The sequence below is a fragment of the Oncorhynchus clarkii genome, chromosome 16 (assembly GCF_045791955.1).
Source record: "Oncorhynchus clarkii lewisi isolate Uvic-CL-2024 chromosome 16, UVic_Ocla_1.0, whole genome shotgun sequence".
Lineage (NCBI taxonomy): Eukaryota > Metazoa > Chordata > Actinopteri > Salmoniformes > Salmonidae > Oncorhynchus > Oncorhynchus clarkii.
Window position 1 is genome coordinate 41117033 of NC_092162.1, and position 27097 is coordinate 41144129.

Here is a 27097-nt window from a genome sequence, read left to right on the forward strand (position 1 = left end):
AGAGTGTAATGAATGAAATTGCATTCGCATTAAGGCTCGTTTTTTTGTTCTGGGTCAATCTCACACAGTCAATCAGTACTACAGCAGTCTGACCTCATTAGTACCTCATTTGGAGAGGAAGGGCACATGAGTCATGGGCCACAGCATATCTCTAAGAGTGGGGTGAAAAACGCTAATCTAGCGTTCCATCTAGCCCACGTGCTGTGTTTTTTCACCCATGCTATGAGGTCATAGGCAGAGACTTCCTGAACACAGGGTTCATTCACAGAGTCCTCCAGTACTCCCAGTCACCAGAATTAGGCTCCAAACATGCTGTCTCCTGGCAACATGGCTTACAGGGCTGTAGTCAACTCTCTTGTTGTTATTTGTTTGAAGGAGGGGTGGGGTTGTAAGTGGGAGTGTGTGTATGTGTGTGTGTGTTGTCACTGAGTATGTCTGTAATAGATGAAGCCGGGGTAAAAATGAACATGAGGAGAGGATAACAGAAAAGGTCACCCCATTGATGTGCCAGGCAGGGGGAGAAGTATGGGGTCATGTAGCAGTCAGTGACTGTTAGGTTCTCCTTCACAAAAAAACACAAACAGTCTAAAGACAGACGTCAGTGACAGTATTACCTTGCCAACAACCAATGGAGGAAGCAAAAATAAGGAAAATCGTCAATTAACTTCAGGATTAGGATAACTTGGAAGTACTAAAACGTACCTACTGTACATGTCAAATTAACTGCAGAAAAGCCTTACACAAAAATGACAAGAACAGTAGTTTCATTTGTTTATGTTTTATTGCTATTTTAAAAATACAACTTTTGCTTCTGGAAAAATAGATATGAATATTACAGAGTTTTAAGGAACATACATACATCAGATATACAACAGAACACGTAAAATATTGATTATTAAGCTAAATTAATTCTATGGGGGAAATTATTGCCTGCACTCAAATTGCATAGATTTGTTAAAAACTGTGTAAAACATCTGAAACATAAATATAACCTGTTTCTCAAATGCAAACTTAATATCAACATCACTTATATTAATATGGGGGCAGTATTTTGATGTTTGGATGAAAAACGTACCCAAATGAAACTGCCTATTTCTCAGGCCCAGAATATAGGATATGCATATAATTGTCAGGTTAGGATAGAAAACACTCTAAAGTTTCCAAAACTGTCAAAATATTGTCTGTGAGTATAACAGATCTGATATTGCAGGCTAAAACCTGAGGAAAATCCAACCAGGAAGTGCCTAAGAGAAACGAATCTCCCTGTTCCATTGCATGCCTTCACTCCATTTAAAGGGATATCAACCAGATTCCTTTCTTTATGGCTTCCACATGGTGTGAACAGTCTTTAGACATAGTTTCAGCCTTTTATTCTGAAAAATGAGCGAGAACGATCACATCGCGTCAGTGGATGGCTGGGTGCCAGCAGAGTTTTGCATGCACAACAGCTTGGAGCAGTCATTTTCTCTCTCTCTCCTATTGAAATAGCTACGGTCCGGTTGAAATATTATCGATTATTCATTGTAAAAACAACCCGAGGATTGATTATAAAAAACGTTTGACATGTTTCTATGAACTTTACGGATAATATTTGGAATTTACGTCTGCCCGTCATGACCTGCACGAGCCTGTGGATTTCTGAACAAAACGCTCCAAACCAAATGGAGGTTTTTGGATATAAAAATAATCTTTATCGAACAAAAGCAACATTTATTGTGTAACTGGGAGTCTTGTGAGTACAAACATCCAAAGATCATCAAAGGTAAGCGATTCATTTTATTTTTTTTCTGACTTTTCTGACAATCTACTTTGCTGCTAGCTGTTTGTAATGTTTTGTCTGCTGAGAGAGATGTCCTAACATAAACGCTTGGATAGCTTTTGCTGTAAAGCTTTTTTAAAATCTGACACGCCAGGTGGATTAACAACAAGCTAAGCTGTGTTTTGCTATATTGCACTTGTGATTTCATGAAAATTAAATATTTTTATTAATTTAATTTGAATTTGGTGCTCCGCAATTCAGCGGATGTTGACGAAAATGATCTCGCTAACGGGATGGGTGCGCCAAGAAGTTAAGACAGCTATACAGTGGCTTGCAAAAGTATTCACCCCCTTGGAATTTCTCCTATTTCGTTTCCTTACATCCTGGAATTAAAATAGATTTTTGTGTGTTTGAATCATTTGATTTACCACTTGAAGATACAAAATATTTTTTATTGTGAAACCCCCCTCCCCCAGCCATCTTTGCAGCTATTACAGCTGCAAGTCTCTTGGGGTATGGTATGTCTCTATAAACTTGGAATATCTAGCCAATGGGAATTTTGCCCATTCTTCAAGGCAAAACTGCTTCAGCTCCTTCAAGTTGGATGAGTTCCATTGGTGTACAACAATCTTTAAGTCATACCACAGATTCTCAATTGGATTGAGGTCTGGGCTTTGACTAGGCCATTCCAAGACATTTAAATGGTTCCCCTTAAACCACTCAAGTGTTGCTTTAGCAGTATGCTTAGGGTCGTTGTCCTGCTGGAAGGTGAACCTCCGTCCCAGTCTCAAATCTCTGGAAGACTGAAACAGATTTCCCTGTATTTAGCGCCACCCATCATTCCTTCAATTCTGACCAGTTTCCCAGTCCCTGCCGATGAAAAACATCCCCACAGCATGATGCTGCAACCACCATGCTTCACTGTGGGGATGGTTATCTCAGGGTGATGAGAGATGTTGGGTTTGCGCCAGACATAGCGTTTTCCTTGTTAGCCAAAAAGCTACATTTTAGTCTCATCTGACCAGAGTATCTTCTTCCATATTTTGGGGGAGTCTCCCACATGCCTTTTGGCGAACACCAAACATGTTTGCTTATTTTTTTCTTTAAGCAATGACTTTTTTTCTGGCCACTCTTCCGTAAAGCCCAGCTCTTTGGAGTGTACGGCTTAAAGTGGTCCTATGGACAGATACTCCCATCTCCGCTGGGGAGCTTTGCAGCTCCTTCAGGGTTATATTTGGTCTCTTTGCTGCCTCTCTGATTAATGCCCTCCTGAGATTTGGTGGGCGGCCCTCTCTTGGCAGGTTTGAGGTGGTGCCATATTCTTCCATTTTTTAATAATGGATTTAATGGTGCTCCGTGGAATGTTCAAAGTTTCAGATATTTTTTTATAACCCAACCCTGATCTGTACTTCTCCACAACTTTGTCCCTGACCTGTTTGGAGAGCTCATTGGTCTTCGTGGTGCTGCTTGCTTGGTGGTGTTGCAGACTCCGGGGCTATTCAGAGCAGGTGTATATATACTGAGATCATGTGACAGATCATGTGACACTTAGATTGCACACAGGTGGACTTTATTTAACTAATTATGCGACTTCTGAAGGTAATTGGTTGCACCATATCTTATTTAGGGGGCTTCATAGCAAAGGGGTGAATGCATATGCACGCACCACTCGTCCGTTTAGAATCTTTTGAAACAAGTTATTTTTTTCATTTCCCTTCACCAATTTGGACTATTTTGTGTATGTCCATTACACAAAATCCAAATAAACATCCATTTAAATTACAGGTTGTAACGCAATTTTTTTTAAGGAAAAACACCAAGGAGGAAGAATACTTTTTGCAAGGCACTGTATATGGATTTTTGTATATTACTAAGACACTGGATTAACAAAACAAAAGAAAAAGCAAGAAAACAACTGATGCAGTTCATAAAACATATTTTCTACCATACTCTATAACTTTGAAACTAAAAAACAGGCTTAACAGAAGCATTTATACAGTTGTAAGCAAGGAACTATTTACAGATAAAGGGGGAAACTATTTTGTAAAGTATACATTCAGGATATTTCAAACATACTGTATGCTGTACATTGAGAGAATGGCTCGTACAGGCAGATTCAGTCTCTGGGTTGTTAACTTTTAAATCTCAGTACAAACAGCAATGGCATGAATGACTGGACACTGTTCAGGTTTACACTTTTTAAACTATATATAATCTAAGTAAAGCATATTTTCTTTGGAATCTTCTTAAAAACATATTGCACTGGATACGTAACAAAAGCCCCTTTCTGCACCAATGTAAGCTATCCCTTTTTACACAATATAAAAGAACTTTGAGCACTTGGGAAAATGTTAATATATAAAGTCAGGTCCATAATTATTGGCACCCTTGATAAAGATGAGCAAAAAAGACTGTGTAAAATAAATAATATAAATATTGAGCTGTATTGTATGCCAAAAAAAATGTCAAATTATATTATTTTATACTAATACAATTTCTCAGAGAAATATATTTCATTAAATATTAAATCAAATGTGGAATAAGATTGGGATCAAAATGATTGGCACCTCTGTTTTCAATACTCTAGCACCCTCCTCTTGTGAAGATAAACGACACTGAGCCTTTTTCAAAAAAAAAATATGAGATTGGAGAACACGTTTGGAGGGATCTTAGACCATTCTTCAGTACAGAATATATATTTCATCTGGACTGGCCTCTTCAATTAAAACCATAGATTTTCAATTGGGTTCATGTCTGTAGATTTCGTGGTCAATTAACCATTTCTTTGTGGATTTGCTTGGACTTAAAGTCTTGCAGGATGATCTACTTGCGGTCAAGTTCCAACCTCCAATGAGAGGCAACCAGGTTTTTTGGGGCTAAAATGTCCTGGCACTTGGTAAAGTTCATGATGCTGTTTGTTGAACTTTAACAAGGTCCCCAGGACCAGTGGAAGCAAAACCACCCTATAACATCAAAGATCCACCACCTGATTTTACAGTAGATATGAGGTTATTTTCTGCATATGTTTCTGTTTTTCAACGCCAAACTGGTGTCCGTGTCCGAAGAGCTCTATTTCCTGTCTTCTGACCAGAGCACCGGTTCCAATCCAAGTGCGAATGCCGTTTATCAAATTTCAGTCCAGACTTGAACCCCATTGAAAACCAGTGGTTTGAATTGAAGAGGGCAGTCATAAGAGCAAACAAATCATATCAAGGATCTGAAAAAATTATATATGGAGCTCTAAGATCCCTCCCAACATCTTAAAAAAAAGAAAAGACTGTCATTATCCTCCATTGGGAGGAGTGTGCTAGAGTATTTAAAACAGGGGTGGCAATAATTTTGACCCGCCTTTTACATTTAAAAAAAAGTATTACTTGTTAAACAAAATCTTTCTCTGAGCAATTGTCTTATTATAAAATAATATAACTTCCAAATTTTGTTTGCATACAATAGAGCTCAATATTTGTATAATTGATTTTATAATGTCTTTTTGGTCAGCTTTATCAACAAGGTCAATAATTATGGACCTGACTGTACATGCAGGAAATCCTATTGATTTCATGTTTGATTGTACATCAAAATACACATATAATGACAATGACACTGAATAAAGAAATCACAGCTCATCTTGGAAATGTGGGATTATCTTGGAAATGTAAGGCAGAGTATGTACAGTACAGGTATGACTACTTGGGATGTTATTGTATATGCAGACAATAATAAGCACTACATATATTGTATATTGCTGATTGTCATTGCAGGAAGAAATAAAATGTATTACACAAAAAACTATAGAAATAGGTAGGCTATAATATATGTTTTACACATATTATGTGCATTTTTCTCTCTGTATGAACTAAAAATGCCAAAGATTTTGATAAATGTTACAATCAAATAGGCAACTAATAAGTTGGGCACCCATGAGGCTGTATCACAACCGTCCGTGACTGGGAGTCCCATAGGGCGGCGCACAATTGGCCCAGAGTCGTCCGGGTTTGGCCGGTGTAGGCTGTCATTGTAAATAAGAATTTGTTCTTAACTGACTTGCCTAGTTAAATAAAAGTTAAATAAAATAAGAATAATAATAACAAAAATGAGCAAGCATACAGTGCCATCAGAAAGTATTCACACCCCTTTTCCACATTTTGTTGTGTTAAAGCCCAAATTTAAAATGTATTACATTTAGATTTTGTGTCACTGGCCTACACACAATAACCCATAATATCAAGGTGGAATTATGTTTTTAGATATTTTTTTTTATTTTTTACATATTAATAAAATATGAAAAGCTGAAATGTCTTGAGTCAATAAGTATTAAACCCCTTTGTATTGGCAAGCCTAAATACGTTCAAAAGTTTTAAGAAATGTGCTTAACAAGTCACATAATAAGTTGCATGGACTCACTCTGTGTGCAATAATAATGTTTAACATGATTTTTGAATGGTTACCTCACACACACAATTATCTGTAAGGTCCCTCAGTCGAGCAGTGTTTCAAACACAGATTCAACCACAAAGACCTGGGAGGTTTTCCAATGCCTCGCAAAGAAGGGCAGCTATTGGTCTCATATGGCCAATGGTGACTTTAAAACAGCTATGATAGGAGAAAACTGAGGATAAATCAACAACATTGTAGTTACTGCTCAATACTAACCTAATTGACAGAGTGAAAAGAAGGAAGCCAGTGCAGAATAAAAAATATTCCAAAACATGCATCCTGTTTGCAACACAGCACTAAAGTAGAACTGCAACAAATGTGGCAAAGCAATTCACTTTTTGTCCTGAATACAAAGTGTTATGTTTGGTGCAAATCCAATACAACACATTACTGAGCACCACTCTCCATATTTTCAAACACAGTGCTGGCTGCATTATGTTATGGGTATGCTTGTAATCGTTAAGGACTAGGGAGTTTTTCAGGATAAAAAAAAATAAGGGAATGGAGCTAAGCAACGGCAAAATCCTAGAGGAAAACCTGGTTCAGACTGCTTTCCACCAGACACTGGGAGATAAATTTACCTTTCAGCAGGCAAATGTTGCACAATCCAGGTGTGAAAGACTTACCCAGAAAGATTCACAGCTGTAATCGCTGCCAAAGGTGACTCTACAAAGTATTGACTCGGGGGGTGTGAATACTTGTCAATCAAATATTTCTGCATTTAATTTTCAATACATTTGCAAACATTTCTTATAACATGTTTTCACTTTGTCCTTATGGGGTATTGTGTGTAGATAGGCAAGATTGTTTTTTAATCCATTTTGAATTCCGGCTGTAAAGTAACAACAAATTGTGGAATAAGTCAAGGGTTATGAATTCTTTCTGAAGGCACTGAAAGACTATTGTAGTCAAATGTATTGTAGGCATACACTCAAAAACTATCCTGCTTAGACATCTTTATAGCCTGCTAATTTTGTAACTGGGAACAATACGCTATTACATTTCCCACTAATTATTTCCTGTGTAAGGATTTGCATGTAACTATTTGAATATAAGCCTTTTGAGGCTAATTCAATATTCAATAATTCATAGAGAAATGTACAATACTTTTTCTCTAAGCAGTTCAAAATAATAACCTGTATTAAAAACACTGGCCTCTTCGGCAAATCAAGTGCTTATACTGTAATATACATTTTAGTTACATTAAGTTCATCACATGACTCAAACATAATGAGGAAAAAAAACATTAAATATTGAAATAAAGACAACACACCATGTAAGAATACACATACACAACGATTCCCCTACTAAACAGTGCACATAACTTTGAAAAGCAAGAATATGGGGAGATGAACATTCCATCAAATATTTTGGGGGTTATTAGGATGGCAGTGTGCGTCTCCTTTAGAGTAGAAAGATGAGATGATCAAAGTAAGCTCAAGAAGAATTTGGTCATTACATTTCATAACACAATACACATATCACAGTGCAATGCTGACATGTTGGCATATTTTATGCATGGTGTCATTAGTAGAAGTGTCAACAAGATGGGTTAGAGGGTGAAAGTTCCTTGAAAGGTTTGCATAAGGTTTTAACACCGAGTATTGCCACAGCTACTGCCATGATTGTGACTTGCTTGAATTAATGAATTTTCACCCTCTCTTCTACATTATACAAAATAACAAGGCACAATCTAGTTTACGATGATCCTAAAAATTAAGAAGATTTTCTTTGGTAGAACGTTCTTTGGCATTGGGTAAAAGGCACTGAATTTTTAGCTGAGAAACAGTTATTTGAAGGAAAAGGACTGAACAGCCAAAATGCTGGTAGCTGATAGTTGATAGTTGTTATGGAGATGGACAGTTGGGCACACAGGGAAGAATAAGAAGTTCCCGTGGCGACGCAGAGCGAGCTGCAGCTGTCCACTTCCTGTTTGCTGTCGTCTATGTCTGACCTCTGGCCTGCACGCCGGTCAGATCCTTCCTTATGATCTCGTTTACTACAGGGAGGAGAAGAGAAACAAGTACTGGGCGTTAGTTAGTCAGAGCATAAAATGTGTTTGATGTAATACTGTACTGTCATATGTTCTTCCCAGGCAGCATTTCACAGCTCCAGAGAGGGCAATTTTCACTTCTGGCCTTTTCATATTTTCCTTTCTCTTACAACAAATGCTCATAAAGGTACATTACATCGTAGAAAAGGGCATAACATCTTGACAAAAACATACTGATCCGACAGTAAAACATCAAGGGACACAACACCAAGAACTGCTGATTACTGTCCAGGTTGGCTGTAGTAGTGATAACAGAATATGCCGCAACAGTTCATGAGCTGCATTGGCACAGAGTGTCCACTAGGAGGAGGGCCTCAGTATTCGATTCTACCGCTCTTTTACTCCCCCATTACTTCCTGTTGTTCTGCTGACAGCCAGGTGACACACAGCACAGGGGGAATAAATGGAAACTTTCACAGCTTCAGTGTTCTAAAAATAGACTCAGTCAAGGTGTGTGGAGTGCTTACACACACCATGTCGTGTGTAAGGGAAACACATTTTACACACATAGTGATGTGATGAAACCTGTCTAAAGTTAATGTCTGGGAGCTCTGCGATGAGGGTAAATAAAGATGTATTAAAAACAGATCACCACCATTAAAGGCCCAGTGCAGTCAAAAACGTGATTTAACACAATTTGGAATTATACTGTGCAATTGTGAAAATAATGATAATGCCCTTTTAGTGCAGGAGCTGTTTGAAAAGACCACCTGAAATTTCAACCTGTTTTGGTTTGATGGAGTTTTGTCACTAGGTGGTAAATTAGTTAATTGACCAATAAGTAGGAGTTCCAAACCTCTCTGCCAATAACAGCTACTGTAGTTTTCAGTTTTCCCCTCCCCACTCAGACCACTCCCATGCAATTCTAGAACAATTCTTGCTCGAGAAATTGCTCTTTGCTAAGAAGCTATTTTTGTTTATTTTTGACAATTTTAATTGAAAACAATCACAGTAAGGTACTTAATTGTTACCCATAGATGATCTGATATTAAGATAAAAACGGCTGCGTTGGACCTTTAAGTAATTCAGATATATTACCATTTGAAAAAGTCTACAAACAATGATTGTACGCTTTCTCATTTAGCTTAATATGATCAGTTTGTATGGAGACCATTACAACATATTTATAGGCCTATCGTGAAATATAAAAAATTATACCTATACTGCAAGGTGTTAAACTGAATACTGTATTGTATTCATAAACCACAGCCAGATGGTTATATGAAAACAAAGAGTGATTGTATAACATCACGAAACCAATAAGATTGCTACTGTAGCAGTAGCTTACACTACAACAGTATGTAATCACACTTTGATTCACATTGACAATAGGGAAAACCTGTAGTAAGCTCAGAGGAATGTCCAGTATGATGAGCATGTAGTGTGTCCGGATAGGCCACATCCTCTGTACTGCAGTCGATCTGTCTTTATCAGTAACTAACAACTCCAACAGCTCTGGAAGCACACTGTGTATACTGGCACTATGACATAAGAGCCTGGCGCCATGGCTTCTTGTTGTGACTTTTAGGGAACATTTGAAATTGGTTGACAATGACATCAATTGCGCCAAAATGCCTTTAATTCTAGTACATCGGTGATTTTAAAAGCTAAACCCATTCATGTTCATGCGTGGTATACTATAACATGTTTTGAACATTCACAGGGAGGTTGGGTCTCAGTTAATACAGTAGTTTCACTGATATGAAGCATCCTAAAATATATGAAAATATGATCACTTTTTTAAAGAGGAAACCTTTTCACTTAAAAGGGATGAATGGGGCAAGTTAGTAAGCAGTACCACCCGGGTTTTAGGGGAACTCAATATCCAACGGGCTTTTAGGAGGCCTTTTTAAAGCATTGACCTATATAGTGGGACAATGGAAAGGGTGCTGCCATTAAACAGCTAGTTAAGCGAAAACAGACACCGTCAACCAACCCACACAGACACACTCATCCCTGGCTGAGCAGTGTGTACCAATGTAACTCCCTCAGAGACACACAACAGCCCTTACATGCTGACCACACCGCTCGTGTCGCGTGCGCAAGCATCGCAAAATAAGTTTACGCATACATGTTATTCAATCATTGCACCCACACTTCTCGCGCGCGCCAACGAGCGGTCGTGGTAATACTATGAAAGTTAGAAGCCAATCACCATATAAAGTCCAAAGAAGAAAAAGCCTGGAAGGATGAGAGATGACTAGAAACGATTCGGTTGACCGTTTTACGTGTGGATTAATTGTCGGAGTAGAGGACCTTGTGCATTTCAGGTAAAACAACAACTCAACATTTATATCCCAGGACAAATTCGCTAGCAACTGCAAGCTAGATAAATAGGACAAATTAGCTAGCAACAGCTAGCTAGATAAATAGGACAAATTCGCTAGCAACTGCAAGCTAGCTAGCTAAATTTCTATAAATTGTTTAATGTTTTTCGACCTGTCCACAAATTAATATAAGTGGTTCTGAGTTTGTTTTGAAATTTCAACCTGCGTGTTGTGATCGCGCTTGGTGTGGGGGGACAAAATCAATTTGTCCGGTCTGGGCATGGTGTTACCCTAAATAATTCTCAGTGAAACTGGTTGCAAAGTATGCACTAATACTTGAACCCTGTTTGTGTAGTTACAATTGAGATAAAACAGGGTACAGTTAAGATAAAACATGATTCTGTAGTTTTCAATAACCTTCGCTTGTTATTGCAAGTCACTGAGTTATCTATCAGATATGCATTTTTTTCCCCTGACAAACAATTCAGAAGCTGATCTAAAACAGCCTGCCAGGAGAGCAAACTCTAGGCCCACTTCTATCATTAAGAGTAGCTGCTAGACTATCCTCCTCCCAGTCCTCTCGACTCCTTCTGTCTCTGATCATCTGAAAGAGAAAATAAATAAACCATGGCTGTTTACAGCAGTTCAACACTAAGCACACTTTATGGAGCAGAGCAGAGCTGCATCTGAAACAGGGAGGGCAAACCAACTAGAGCGGCCCGGTTGCTCCAGCTCTCTCTGCTGTCGTCAGAACCTCAACGTCCATGTTTATTTTATCCTCTAGTGGAATTCCCTTTGACACCTAATGCCTTAAAGAAACCTTCAACTACTCAACGGGGCCACAGGATTCTCCTGAGTATAAAAAAGAGGGATTAGAGAGGCGAGTCATGCTCCAGAGCAAGGCAGGCTGGGAAGTTATACAGTAGAGAGCTTTAACTGAGCCTCATGAAGGGTTGGCACGGTCTGGCCATTTAAGGCTGGCCCAGGGAACACTCAGACTTGACCATACAATAGATGAGTGTCTGGCTTTAGAGTCCTGCACCAATAAACATGTTTGTTTACCAACCAGGGGTGGGAGAGAGACACACGCAGTACAGTAGCTGACTCAGTCACTTCACACTGCCTCCTATGAGGTGGTGGTGTGAGTGAGTGAGTGAGTGAGTGAGTGAGAGTGCTAAAGTAAACTTCTCAGAATACAGTACTCTTTAACCCAGTTGAGTTTCTTAACTCTGGTTCTCTGAGTGACCATGGGCATGTTGCTATTGTTGTCGTTGATCTGCTCGCTCATAAGTGGGACGTAAGGGACCTAAAACTAATCTGTGCTCGGCATGCTGTTATGGTGTGCTTTTTCTCTGAATAGTAGCTCTCTCTCCTTTCACCTGCTGGAATATTTTCACCTGCGCCACTGCCTCTGGGGTTAATTCCAGTCCGTTTCACTACACCTATAGCATGAGTGGGCACGGAAAGATGCAGGTGCAAGAGTGCATCCTGACTCACTTTCTAAGTCATAGACAGCACCTTCACAGTACAAGACAGTGTTAGCCTATATATGAGCAAAGACACTAGCTTCTAGAAGAAGTCTTTAGAGTACAGTATGTGAAGCCCATTCCATGTTTTAGTTTTACTCATAGTGAAATGCATTGCTTTCTTCTATTGCCCTTTATCTCGGTCACACCACAGAGAGCAGCACGACCAAGATGATATAGTTCTATAATCGAAACCACAGAATCATGACGCTCCAGAGTTAAAAACCTTTTCGAAATGAGCAAGGTGTGAAAGAGAGATCTGAGTGACTAATTTGAGACTCTTATTTCTCTGAAAACGTCTTTGTGAAGTTCAAATAAATGAATGTTTAGGGCATAAACCACACCTTGACATCTAAGTAGTGAAAGACAATGGGACTTTCTGCATTCCCCATCTTCCTGTGCTTTGTTTGAAGAAAGGGTTTGAAGGTGGAGCGGGGGTGTGTAACTACAAGTGGCACTGGGGAGGTGGATTCACACCCTACAACTGAAGGCTGTGTTTAAGAAAAAGTAGTCTACTGATGCTCTCTCAAACTTCACCTATAGCCAACACACTATCACAGGTTATCATGAAATACAGTAGACACAAATGACTTATTCAAAATTCTTGACAGACACACGCACAAAAAAATGGTGTCCACCATACAATTTTCTATATGTTATGTTTTTGTGTTTTCTTCTACTTCGCATTCGTGTCCAGTACATGATTTTCTTCATAACGAATTACATTTTTTTGGTGGCTAAAGTTAGCGAGGTTAGTGAAGTGACTAACCTTACCTAGGCTAGGGGTTAAGGGTTAGGAGTTAAGGTTAGGGATTAAGGTTAGAGTTAGGCGTTAAGGTTAAGGTTAGGGTTAGGTAAAATGTTAGCAAAGGAGTTAAAAAGTAGAAATAAGATAAACCTGAGATATAGCTTCATCCAACTGGCAAATCTCATCTTGACCATCCAGAATACAACACACACGTTTTCTACTGCCAAGGAGGCTCAAGACTTCTTCGATAAGCACACAAAATGTCCAACGCACAAGGGGAAGAGCTGACAGATCTAGGCTTTTGGCTGACTCAATATTCAGGTATGCTATCCACGCACAATCACGCAGCCTAGCCTATGGCTGTGGTGCTGCCCTTAGCATAAGACGATGATGAGAAACCCCTCAATTGGGTAAAAGGAACACTATTATTATTCTTTCTGAACATTGGACTTTGTTATTATTAGATTGCCTATGTTCGAGGACATTTCGACATTGATGACTCCACGCAAATTAATGAAATATTTCCAATATATTGAAGTACCATACATTGAAGAGCCATACGGACTAGGGTTGCTTCCTTACGGGGCTACAGCACATTACACCCCTATGGGCTAAACTGTTCAAGATAGAATGTCAGTCCCATATGGGCTTCCACACAATTCCTTTTTTGCTTGTTTTTTATTCTTCCTCCTATGTTTAAGGTAATTTAGAGTATATTGCTAACAATAGTGAGGATATTTGGCTGTTTAGGCTTGTATTTTCAGTTGCAATATTTCATTCTTTTTTAAAAATCTGCTAACTTAAATGTAAAGGTCTGAAGGGGTTAATTATTAGTTATTTTATGTTTTACTTTACTTATGTTTTGCAATACCTTAAGACCCCCCCAACATATATGCTGTTTAAGACGTGTTATAGATAAGGGGAGGAAAGGGGGGAATGGTTCACTGGGTGGGTTTCCCTGTGGGTCCTGCTTTTTGTTTCACATCAATGGGCTTTTTAACACTAAAGATAATAATTAAAATATTAATACTACTTTTTTTTAAACAATGGCAACGCTAGCTATTCTCTCTTGACATTTTAAAGGCCTGAACTCACATATTAAAAGTTCCTGCTGTCTTGATATCCTAAGAAGAAACCATATTGATATAGCAATGTTCAAAGAAACACACCTGCCCCAAAAGGACACACAGAAAAGAGAACCATTTGTGACTCGTTTCACGAAACTAGGCATATGTCCTGTGTCACTTCTTCACAGGAGAGGCATTTGAACATTTTTAATTATTTTTTAAATGTGTTTTTTGTTGTTGTCTGAAATGCCTTCTGGAACATGTGAACTTTCATGTGCCCTAATAACAAATGTGTATGCCATGTGCAAATATGAATGAAAATGTAAAATTACGAGCCTAGTTGGTTAAGCCACAGAAAAAGTCAGGAGCCTTCCCGCTAGACATGATTGGCTGAGATAATGGATGGGCTGGACATGCCAAGAGATGAGTTTGGATTGGTCTGCCATGTAGCACGCTTCTGTCTATAACATGAGCTGCTTAGTATGTGTAGGTAGTCCTTTCTAAAGTGGCTTTTTTGAAAGCTATCACAAAGAACTGCAAAAGTGTTGATAAGGCTCTCCACTGTCTGAAGGACTGCATTTTGAAATCAATGGAATGCCCGGTGGAAGCAGAATATGATAGCTAAGGAGATAAAGAAAATTTTGGCATTTGTTGGCAAATGCAGAGGGAGTCGAAAAGAGAACACAGAAGGCTGTTGTAATAGCTGTTGTATAAAAATCTCTGGATTACATCTTCAAACTAAGGGTAACCATGGCATCTGTGACAGAGAGGGAGAAGCGTTCATCCATGTCTACGGGTAAGAGAGTCTAGCTAGCTACATTTTTCAGATACTATACATTTCAAAATTTTGTCAGAAAGTCGTTTTCATTGCATGTTAAAGTTTATGAGACAGGTTCTAAAATTCTTCTATAGAATAGCCTGCTTTTATTTCGACACACTCACACTCACAACCGTAAACTATTTTCTGTAATTAGCTCGCCATTGACTTGTAAATAATAACCTCGTTGTGAGTTTATTTTCCTGTAATAATGAATACAAATTAGGTCAAGTTTAGACGCTGTCAGCTACAATTGAAGTCGGAAGTTTACATACACTTATGTTGGAGTCATTAAAACTCGTTTTTCAACCACTCCACAAATTTCTTGAAACTAGGCACAATTTTTTATTTTTGGAAAAATAACGTTCCCAAAGAAAAAGGCTTATTTCTCAGGACCAGATGCTAGAATATGCATATAATTGACAGCTTAGGATAGAAATCACTCTAAATCTTCCAAAACTGTCAAAATATTGTCTGTGAGTATAACAGAACTGATATTGCAGGCGAAACCCTGAGGAAAATCCAATCAGGAAGTGTCTCTTATTTTGAAACCGTTGTGTTCCTATGCATCCCTATTGGCCATTGAAAGGGAGATCAACCAGATTCCTTTTTCTACATATTCCACAAGGTGTCTACAGCCTTTAGACGTAGTTTCATGCCTTTATGTTGAAGAATGAGCGTAAACGACTAAGTGGCCAGCTGAGGGCTCTGAGTGATTCTTGCGTAAAAGACAGAGGTAGTCATTTTTCCTCTCGCTCCTACTGAAAAGCCAATTGTCCCGGTTGATATATTATCGAATAGATATTTGAAAAACACCTTGAGGATTGATTATAAAAAACGTTTGCCATGTTTCTGTCGATATTATGGATATAATTTCGGCGTTGTCGTGACCGCTATTTCCGGTGGATTTCTCAACATAACGTGAACAACAAACAGAGGTATTTTGGGTATAAAAATAATCTTTATGGAACAAAAGGAACATTTGCTGTCTAACTGGGAGTCTCGTCAGTGAAAACATCCGAAGATCAAAGGTAAACGGTTAATTTGATTGCTTTTCTGATTTTCGTGACCAAGCTTCCTGCTGCTAGCTGGACATAATGCTATGCTAGGCTATCGATAAATTTACACAAACGCTTGTCTTGCTTTGGCTGTAAAGCATAATTTCAGAATCTGAGATGATAGGGTGATTAACAAAAGGCTAAACTGTGTTTCTCTATATTTCACTTGTGATTTCATGAATATGAATATTTTCTAGTAATATTTTTTGACCGTTGCGCTATGCTAATTAGTGTAGTTGATGACAATTCTTCCGGATCTGGGATGGGTAGTTACAAGAGTTAACCTCTTGGAACTACTTAATCTCTATGATATGGAATCCCAATCGTTTTCCATTTTAAATAAATATTTCCTTCTTTAGATAAAACCATTGACAGAAAAGCTTAAATCAATTAAATCTGACCTCAGTAGATCAAATCAAATCAAATCAAATCAAATTTTATTTGTCACATACACATGGTTAGCAGATGTTAATGCGAGTGTAGCGAAATGCTTGTGCTTCTAGTTCCGACAATGCAGTAATAACAAGTAATCTAACTAACAATTCCAAAACTACTGTCTTGTACACAGTGTAAGGGGATAAAGAATATGTACATAAGGATATATGAATGAGTGATGGTACAGAGCAGCATAGGCAAGATACAGTAGATGGTATCGGGTACAGTATGTACAAATGAGATGAGTATGTAAACAAAGTGGCATAGTATAGTATAAAGTGGCTAGTGATTCATGTATTACATAAGGATACCATCGATGATATAGAGTACAGTATATACGTATGCATATGAGATGAATAATGTAGGGTAAGTAACATTTATATAAGGTAGCATTGTTTAAAGTGGCTAGTGATATATTTACATCATTTCCCATCAATTCCCATTATTAAAGTGGCTGGAGTTGAGTCAGTGTCAGTGTGTTGGCACTGATGGAATAATATCCCAGTTGCTTTAACCAGCAGAATATCTATTGTCAAAATGAATATTTTGACACGGCTGAATTTCTGTAGTTCAATGCTTCCCATGGCTCCCCCATCTGGCCGGTCAAAAGTTTAAGGACACCTACTCATTCAAGGGTTATTCTTTATTTTTACTCTTTTCTACCTTGTTATCAAAACTACGAAATAACACATATGGAATCATGTAGTAACCAAAAAAAGTGTTAAACAAATCTAAATATATTTTATACTTGAGATTCTTCAAATAGCCACCCTTTGCCTTGATGACAGTTTTGCACACTTGACATTCTCTCAACCAGCTCCATGAGGAATGCCTTTCCAACCGTCTGGAAGGAGTTCCCACATATGCTGAGCACTTGTTGGCTGCTTTTCTTTCACTCTGCGGTCCGACTCATCCAAAACCATCTCAATTGGGTTGAGGTCAGGTGATTGTGGAGGCCAGGTCATCTGATGCAGCACTCCATCATTCTCCTTAGCCCTTACACAGCCTGGAGGTGTGTTGGGTCATTGTCCTGTTGAAAAACAAGTGATAGTCCCACCAAACCAGGTGGGATGGCGTATCTCTGCAGAATGCTGTTGTAGACATGCTGGTTAAGTGTGCCTTGAATTCTACATAAATCACAGACAGTGTCACCAGCAAAGCACCCCCACACCCTAACACCTCCTCCTCCATGCTTTACGATGGCAAATACACATGCAGAGATCATCCGTTCACCCACACCGCATCTTCACAAAGACACGGCGGTCGGAACCAAAACTCTCCAATTTGTACTCCAGACCAAAGGACACATTTCCACTAGCCAATGTCCATTGCTAGTGTTTCTTGGCCCAAGCAAGTCTCTTATTCTTATTGGCGTCTTTTAGTAGTGGTTTCTTTGCAGCAATTTGACCATGAAGGTCTGATTCACGCCGTCTCTTCTGAACAGTTTAATGAGATTTTTAGGGAGATTGTTCTAGTAGCTACCAGAATAAAAGTCCAGAACAGAGGGAAGACAGAGAGAGAGAGATATTGGTAGGGAGCTCTCAGATCAACACCTTGCAAACACAGTCCACCCAGTATGACTCTCCCAGTATGACTCTCCCAGTTACTCTGTGTTAAATCAGAAACAGTAAACGCTGTTGCTGTTTACAGAGGGAAACCCTGTTAGGCCATCTAAAACAAAATTCCACTCGTCCACTGCTGGACCCTTTTCTCAGTTTCATTTTTTCCATCCAAACTCAGCCCTTTCCTTTTTCCTGCTGCTGTTGCCTCCCGACTCCCACCCTAAGCGCTATCTTATGGAGATCAGACCGGATTTTCTGGAGGAGAGCAGCTGCAAATAGGATTTTCTTGTGCCAGATTGGCAGAATCTTGGGCCAGGGATGGAAAAAAGCAAATCCTCCAGTGTGTTCTCCACAGAATTGAGGGGTGTGGGGCCAAGGGAAACCCCAGCCAAGTATAACAAACAAAGAGGCTTTCCCGGGCTCTCTGAAGCAGCCCATTCCACTGTTTGACAATGGTTACCATGGAACTTGTTTTTCAGATCATAACAGTGTCAACACATCCAGGCGGTCGGTCAGGAGAGCTGGCTGCTTAATGTTTTTATTTTTTTTCTGTTGTTTTATAAAAAAAAAAAAATTGAAAGAAAGAGAAAAAAAGAGAATTCTCATTTCCTGGTCTGTAGTAATGCCAGAGAAATCCCTCTCTCTCTCTCTCTCTCTCTCTCTCTCTCTCTATTTCTTACTGGGTTGTGCTGAACTGAACAACATGTTCAAACTACAGATCACCAGGGTTACAACACTTCCACATGGTCTAGGACATGACCTGTCACTGACGAGGACTAGCTACCTCCCCAACCAAAGAGAGGTTTAAAAGGACAACATCATTATCAGGTCTGGTGATCACACTGCAACAACATGTAGTTTGGATGTGGTCTGTTATTCTGATCTCACAGGGTGATAATGGGGCTGACATGGGTAAGTATAAATATATGATTCATAATCCATGGTATTTCCACATTGAGTGGAAAACTAAGTTGAACATATGTAACTACATCTCCTGGACTGGCAACTTGGGAAGGATTGTTGTTAAAGTGCACATGTGATTAGGGAATAATTTATGTTTGTCTATCATTTGAACAGGATTGGTCAGTTACGTAAACCAATCGATCGTTTTGGTTGAAACTATTTTTTAAAGAAACACTGACATCTAATAGTCAAATCATAATGTAAATGCAGGTCACTCACTTCATGTCATATGGTACAGCCTGCAAAATAAATATATACACTACCGTTCAAAAGTTTGGGGTCACTTGTTTTTGAAAGAAGAGCACATTTTATCCATTAAAATAACATCAAATTGATCAGAAATACAGTGTGTGTTAATGTTGTAAATGACTATTGTAGCTGGAAACGGCTACAATAGGCGTACAGAGACCCATTATCAGCAACCATCACTCCTGTGTTCCAATGGCACGTTGTGTTAGCTAATCCAAGTATGGCCAATTGATTGATTATTAGAAAACCTTTTTGCAAATATGCTAGCACAGCTGAAAACTGTTGTTCTGATTAAAGAAGCAATAAAACTGGCCTTCTTTAGACTAGTTCTATCTGGAGCATCAGCATTTGTTGGTTCGATTACAGGCCAGAAACAAATAACTTTCTTATGAATCTCGTCAGTCTATTCTTGTTCTGAGAAATGAAGGCTATTCCATGCGAGAAATTGCCAAGAAACTGGAGATCTCATACAATGCTGTGTACTACTCCCTTCACAGAACAGCGCAGACTGGCTCTAACCAGAATAGAAAGAGGAGTGGGAGGCCCCGGTGCACAACTGAGCAAGAGTACATTAGATTGTCTAGTTTGAGAAACAGACACCTCACAAGTCCTCAACTGGCAGCTTCATTAAATAGTACCCTCAAAATACCAGTCTCAATGTCAACAGTGAAGAGGCGACTCTGGGACAATAAAAATAAAAGATTAAGATTAAGATGGGGAAAAGAACACAGACACTGGACAGAGGAACTCTGCCTAGAAGGCAAATAACACAATCGCATGGATGTTACACCACCATGCATCATTCAAGAGCATTAATTATATTGATGTATAAAAGCCTGGCACTAACTTACACTCACCGTCATCAAGGTACATTTGATCCAGGTTCTCCTCCTTGACTGTGACCCGTCCTCCAGGGAGGCTGGCTCTCTGCTCCTCTCCAGGGGGGCATCTCTGGGCCTCCATCCCACCAGGGGAAGACCTGCCCTTGGGCACCGCCTTGGGCACATAGGGCTGCTGCTGGATCACTGTGGTTGGGTAATGTTGGGGGGAGTGGGCCGAGATAGGGGAGTGAGCTTGGGCTCCAGACTGCTGAGGGTAGCCATCACAGTAGATGATGTGCTGATGGTTGTCAGGCTGGAGAGGTGGAGGGTCGCTTCCCCGGAGCAGGTGTTGGTTGTTGGGGGAGAACTGGATAATGGAGGGGTGCTGGCCCTGGCCCCCTCCATGCTGCTGCTGCTGGGCCCCCAGCGGGGACGACTGAGCTGGGGAGCCCGTGTGAACCAGGACGGAGCGGTGTGGGTCGGGCATCACCCGCATCTCCCCAGTTTGCTGGTAGAGCCCCCCGGGACTGCCGCTCAGACTCTTTCCCCCACGGGAGTACACAATGGCTGGGCTCTGTTGCTGGAAGCAGGTGTCTGGGACGGGGGTGGGGAGGCCGGAGCGGACCTGCTGGCAGGAGGCCATGCTGGCGACCAGGCCGTTGTCTGGGTGGATGATCCCACGGGACCCAGGGCTATGGTGGTAGTAGGACTGGGGGGACACACCCATAATCTGGGTCATGGAGAAAGGATAGTCATCCACAGGCTCTGTTTTAATGGACGGGACTGTGGGAGAGACGGAAGACAACAGAGATATGAGTGGGGGTTAAGTCATACTGCTTAAAGTAACTATAATCTACTACACCAATCATATATCTTAGTGACATATTAATGACATGGAATAACATGTGACTTGATATCATTCCTACATAATTGTATTGCTCTTTCACAAAAGCACCTAAAATAATACACAGTTCACTCAGACCATCACAGTCATATGATGGGTATTGCCTCCTTATTGCTGATGCTTATGGTTCCATACCTGCCAGTGGAGTGAATGTGAAGTGCTGAGGCTGGCTGCGCTTCCTCTTTCCGTTGATGACATAGAAGTTCACTTTGGCGGAATGGCAAATCGACAGGTCGCGATAGGAGGGTATTTCAACAAACAGCAGACTCTGTTAAAATGACATAATTTTTATTTCATATCAATCTGTCACATTATTATTAGAAATTGTATTCAGAGTATAACCACTGTAGATGTGTAAACAATTAAATTGGTGACAAAGTATGACATTATTATAAAAAAAATGTTATTTAAACAAACGAACAGACAATTCCCACATTATAATCAGTGGACTGTTTTGACCACTTTTTCAGACATCGAGAAGTGGGCCATCTGTAAAAGTACTGATACTTACAGGCTGACATTTATCTTTGTCTACAGTTGCCTCCATCTCCCAAATCTGCTGTCCATCTGCAGAGACAGAGAAGGGAATGGTTGTTTCAGGTCATATACATATTTCAGGGTGAATTACAACACCCTGTTGGACACAGCAAAAACAGGAACACAGTACAGGGAGAGGTTATCTAAAACCAGAAAATGTGTGCAATTGCTACTCTGCTTTTGATTAATTGCAAACATGCTAAGTTGCAAACCAATTAAAAATGAATTCTAACCAGTAAAAATGTATATCTCAGATGTTTCCGTGTGTTTATAGTGAATTCATGAGCTCTATTGTCTCTTTGGCAGGTTGAGCCAGCGTGGTAGAGGATTCTCCGCTTTGTCTCAGAACACAATGCCTGGTTTCAACCTTCACATCATTGTCTGCCTGCCACTAACCCATAGGCCATATTATTAACACGCAAGAGGAGTTAGGAGACTCTTTGTGTCACATAGATTATATATCTACTCTCACCACTTCCTCTTTCACCATTCTGCTCACCTACAGCAAGAGACAGCTACAGATTTATCATGAAGTAAAACCATTATCTGAACCTATATTTCCCATAATATATTGTAAGAAATCATACATAAAATCACATATTTACTCTGTGTCAAGCAATATTGGAATTACTTTAGAGGTTAAGAAAAGTCTATTCTAAAAAGGCACCCTGGCGGAGAGCTTTGGTCCAATGGCTGATGGTTGACGCACTGGTGATCAAAAATAGGCCAAACCTGCCTGGGTATGAAGGGATTCTTAACTAGGAAGTTGTTCATGTTCTTAACTCCATCCTTTCAAAACAGACATGTGAAAAGATTCTGGGGAGGAGCATGCACATCTCCAATCTCCATTGTTCCTCTTTAGTGCATTTAACAATAACATTCAAGTAAAAGTTTTGGGTGGAGAGTTGACACAATTCCAAGTCTGGAAGGTATAAACCACCCTCAGACTTAGGGACATGGAAAACGTTCGTATTTATTCTATGCGTTTCATTTGCCCATATAAATTCTTATGGCCGAGTATACTTTTTTAAAGAATGTATTCGGTGGGGTAATAGGTATTACCAAATATAAATATAAAAACTTTGTTAAAAGCATGCCATTCTAAAGAGTTTTATTTAGATTTCTGGGAAGATTGCTCCATTTAATTATCATTATATATTTGTTGTTACTTATTAAGCATCCTAAGTATTTAATATTTTTTTGTGGTCCACTTAAAGGATTGCTGTAGATCATGAGTTATTATTTTTCCTATTGCCATTATTTCAGTTTTTTCATGTTCATTTTATTTCCTGATATTTGAATATTCTTAACAAGGGGGGCATTGAGTTTTCAAAATTAGTCATTGTATATCAACAGATCGGTGGCAAATAAGTTTAGTTGATATTAATGTTTACCAATACTGATACCTGTTACGTTTGGGTCCTGTACAAACAGGAGGGGGGAGAAAGGACATCCCTGTCTCGTGCCCCTTTCTAAAGCAATTTCAGCAGATGGGTTAGATGAAATGATGTATTATTATTTGTTTAATTGCTTTAGGATATTTATATAATATTTTTATGAAATGTATTATTTCAGTTGGAAAGTTGAATGCTTCCAAAGATTGGAATAGAAAAGGCCATACAATAAGGTCTAAAGCCTTTTAGGCATCAACAGCCATAAGTGATATATCTACATCTTGTTTTTTTTTGCATATTGTCTTATAGTGAATATATTTTTAATAAACCCTGTTTGTATCAAGTCTGGTAAGACTGCCATTCTGTTACTTTTGTTATTATTATTTGTTATTATGAGTTTTGTTATTATGTAAAGGTCATTTAATTCAGATTTCTATAGATTTTCATGGAAGCTTTTAAAATTGTAATTAATTGGATTGTTGTTTCTAATTAAAGCATTTGTATCCTTATCTTTTAAAATTAGAAATGGTTTGGCGTGTATTCGTTTTGTGAGGGCTGTTTAACAGGTTTATTATCCATGAAATAGTATGCTTAATTTGAGTGTAACCTACAGTTGTTGGCTCTCTTCAAATGTAAAATATCATATTTTTGCTTGAAGGAAAATTCCACCCAAAAGCTATGTTTTGGTATTTGTTTCATTAGACCATTGTTGACATAGTCCCAAAACGTTTTGCTTGTCAGCTATCAAGTTTTCAAGATGCGCAACATTCAAAATACAGAAAGCATCCCTGTATGATAAATGTAGCATTATATGATGCAAAACGCAGAATCATATGATGCAAAATGCATCATACAGGGATGATTTCTGTGTTTTGAAAGTGACATATCTTTTGAGACTATGTTAACAATGGAATAATGAAACAAATACCAAAATATACTTTTTCGGTGGAGTTTCCTTTAAATTCAGAGATGTTATTTCCCTCTTTGCCTTGTGAAGATTTTTTATGGCCCTTTCCCAAGATAGAAAAATAAATAATGAACTCAGATTGAATTTTTGCAGAGTTTGAGATTATAATTCCGGGTCTTGAAGATGCGCTGTAGGGCATTAATTGATACCTCAAGGTTAGGTCTTGCTCAATAACGTAACATTAATGTGTTGAACATTTTTGATGTGCTGGGTAAATGACAGCACAGGTATTGTTGCTGCTATCTGCATTTAGCTGTGTCATTTAATGTTATTACATCATATTGCAGTCATTTACAGTTCACTGGAAAAAGAGTATAGGTCAACAACTCAGGTGTTGGAAATTATGCTGATGATGACTTTTTGTCATTGATGATCATAAACTTTCAAAAGCAAGATAACAAACTGACAACATGTCAACCCGAAACACACAAATAACCCCAAATGTTTTTTTGTTATCATCAACATTTTAGACATTTTAACTAGATTTGCTCTCTTTTAAAAATAAACAACTTAAGCATTTTCTCAAAAGGAAAGAAATCCAGTATTTAGCAGTCGGATATCTGTTTAATGCTATGTAGGAAACCTTTATGTCAGACTGCAAATTAAACGCATATGGCTGAAATGAGTCAGAAGGAGAAAGGGGGATTCCATATGTCTTGCCAAGTTTTCTTTATTTTCTTTTTCTCTCGTTTTATGATCAACTCGCTCCGTTTCAATACAGAGTAACGACAGGTGATGACTGTTGCTTTCTTGGCGTTTTACATTTGTTTGCGTTTTGTTCCAAAACTACTCTACGGGACACCCCTTGTCTTTTCTTTTTTCTCTGGTAATTAGGAATGGAGGCAGCCAGAAAGAGTTGAAGAGGCCCAGCTTGGCTTGACTGTGGGAATCCTCGGTAACACTTTATGTTAAGGGTCCATGATAAACCATTTATAAGACATTTACAAACCGTTTGCTCACCATTTATTAATCATTACACCCTCATTTTTGTGAGAATTGACATTAGTCACTCAAAACATGTAATAGCACTCACTTTAGATTAGGGACTGCAAAAATACTTTACGAATGATTAGTAAATGGTTCATGTGGGAGTAACGATTTATTAATGCCTTATAAATGGTTTATTACGGACCTTCAAATAATGTCTTATGGAACACTCCTCTCCTCCCCTCGTGGATCCACGTCCATGAGATCGAGCCAGAGGAGCCCCAGCAGAAGCCAGCTGTGTGTGTGTATGTGCACAGTGTGTGTGCACGTGCATGCATGCGTGTGTCTCCTAGAGCCAGAGAAGGCCAGAGCCAGTTGTGTCCCATTCAAAGGGATTTCACAGCCTTACTGTTCCAGAACTCTGGGTCACATGGAGAACCTCTCCAAAACAATGGCAATCCCTCTTCTACGTAGATCTACTTTTTTTTATTTGCGTCTCCAATACTAGCCATTAGTGCAGTGTGTCGTAACCCGACAGCAGGAAAGCCTTGATTAAAATAAAACCTGGACAGACAAGGTCCAAGTTCTAGCTGAAGCAGCCCCCTAGAGAGCCCACGTATCATAGCTCCCCACACTCAGCCCCCAGAAAGCCCATGCCTCAAAGCTCCCCATACTCAGCCTTCAGACAGGCCATGGATGTAATGAGTCACAACCATTATGCTAACAGACTAGTAACAGATAAAGCATCTAAACACTAGGCTACTCTTCTGCTGTCCCATGCAGTCCAGAGACATCTGAGGGCTATTAACAACAACAACTAAAGGACCATAAATAAAAACCTAGATCTGATTTATGGAAGGTTATAAACAAAGATTGGATGGCCAAGCTATATATAACAAAAACATAACATAACAGCTAACCAGGAATAAATAGTTACATTAGAATAGTCCCTAGGTTGTGCATCTGGCTTTATAAGAGCTGGCGTTATGGTTAGTGTTTGGGTGACGAATGCCAAGGTAAACCAAGTAGCTGCCGTAAGTGCTGTAGATGGATCAATGAGGACCACTCTTCTCTCTGGACTCAGCATTGAGGATATTGAGGTGCAACGAGGTGACATAAATTATATATCCCTCACTACACAGGCAGTCTGTATTGAGGCGACAGAGAGCGGAGCGGGACAACAAAGACTGTACTGAAAACTGTGACTGACAGCTATAACAAAGTACATCTCCTCAGCATACAATCCTGTAAGCTGTCAATGAAGCACATTAACACGCTGCACAATATACTAATACTTCAGTAAGCTTGTTAAATAATCGTGTGAAGTTCTAAAATAAACCCACAATAAAACCTATCTTGCTGTGATAAGCTCCTTATCCTAAAAGGGTTGGCACCGTTTAGCATCAGAAGGAATTGGAATGTCATGCAAATATCTGAGCGGTGGGTGAGGAGGAAAGGTCGGGATTCAAATGACAGACAGAAAGTATGGTGGCCTTTGTCACTATTACGCAATCACATTGATTAATACAGCAATATCTGAGACTATCTTGTAATGGTGATTCTGCCATTCCAATGTACAAGTTAAATAATTGTGTCACAAGGCCTATGACTGGATAGAGCAGACCAATAAGAATGCAGTAGTACACACACTAGTAAATGCGCACCTTAGGTAGAATTCTGGTACTGCGATGTCACAAGTAAGCCTAGTATCACTTTTTTCCCCCCCTAACGTACTGAGGTATTTGAAGCTCATCTACAGTATTGTGCAGGGAAAGGGGAGTACCTAGTCAGTTGCACAACTGAATGCCTTCAACAGAAATGTGTCTTCCCGCATTTAACCCAACCCCTCTGGATCAGAGATGTAGGAGGGGGGGGGGGGCTGCCTTGGCACCCAGGGAGCAGTTGTTGTTGGGGGTTAACTGCCTTGCTCACCTTGCCGGCTCGGGGATTTAAACCAGCGATCTTTCGGGTTACTGGACTAACGTTTTTAACCGCTAGGTCATATTCCGCTTGGTCCTATTCCTTAACAGAGGTCCTATTCCATGCACAACAAAATAAACAGCATAATGATAACATAACACATGGATAACAGGCGAGGAAGGAGAGGGCACAGGAGAGTGAGGCTGCTGCCTTATCTGATGGATCATGCAAATTATTCATAGGTAAAATGCAGCATGGTGGTGCTGTGGCACTAGTGAGTGAAATTTGTGGAGGCATGATCAACCAGAGTAATAATAATAATAATATAGGGCTGTGAAGTAAATTACCTCTAAATGAGCATGGGAAATAACTGTCTACATCTGATTATCATGGCTGGTTTATGAGGGTAAACACTTGCAAAAAGGTAAAAAGTGAATAAATACCCATATATTCCTATGTAAAGTTTTCCACATTCCCACAGTTTTCCAATGGAAAATTCCCAAAACGTTTTCAATGCTACTGGTACGTATTGTATGAGTGTTTTTTCTCTCTCAGCAGAATCTAACAACGATCAGAAGAATACCGGCAAACATTTCACTCTAGTAAAATAACCGTAACATTTTTAACAGATGAGGTGGGACATCATATAGAATATGGTCCATGCCACCATCAACCACTTTCACCCC

At 39.3% G+C, this 27097-nt stretch overlaps 1 protein-coding gene across 2 annotated transcripts in view; it reads right to left on the reverse strand.

Moving 5' to 3' along the window:
- Nucleotides 1–6885: 6885 nt before the first annotated feature.
- Nucleotides 6886–27097, reverse strand: part of LOC139368482 (nuclear factor of activated T-cells, cytoplasmic 2-like) — a 46862-nt gene continuing 26650 nt past the window's right edge. The window contains exons 7-10 of one of the 2 annotated variants that reach the window (XM_071107417.1): nt 21178–21233; nt 20802–20934; nt 19799–20545; nt 6886–8195 (exon numbers count right to left, since the gene is read on the reverse strand). In XM_071107417.1, the coding sequence (XP_070963518.1) occupies nt 8140–8195; nt 19799–20545; nt 20802–20934; nt 21178–21233 (992 nt within the window). In that variant the 3' untranslated portion in view covers nt 6886–8139. The remainder of the gene's footprint in view (nt 8196–19798; nt 20546–20801; nt 20935–21177; nt 21234–27097) is intronic. The other variant, XM_071107418.1, reaches the window with a different exon arrangement.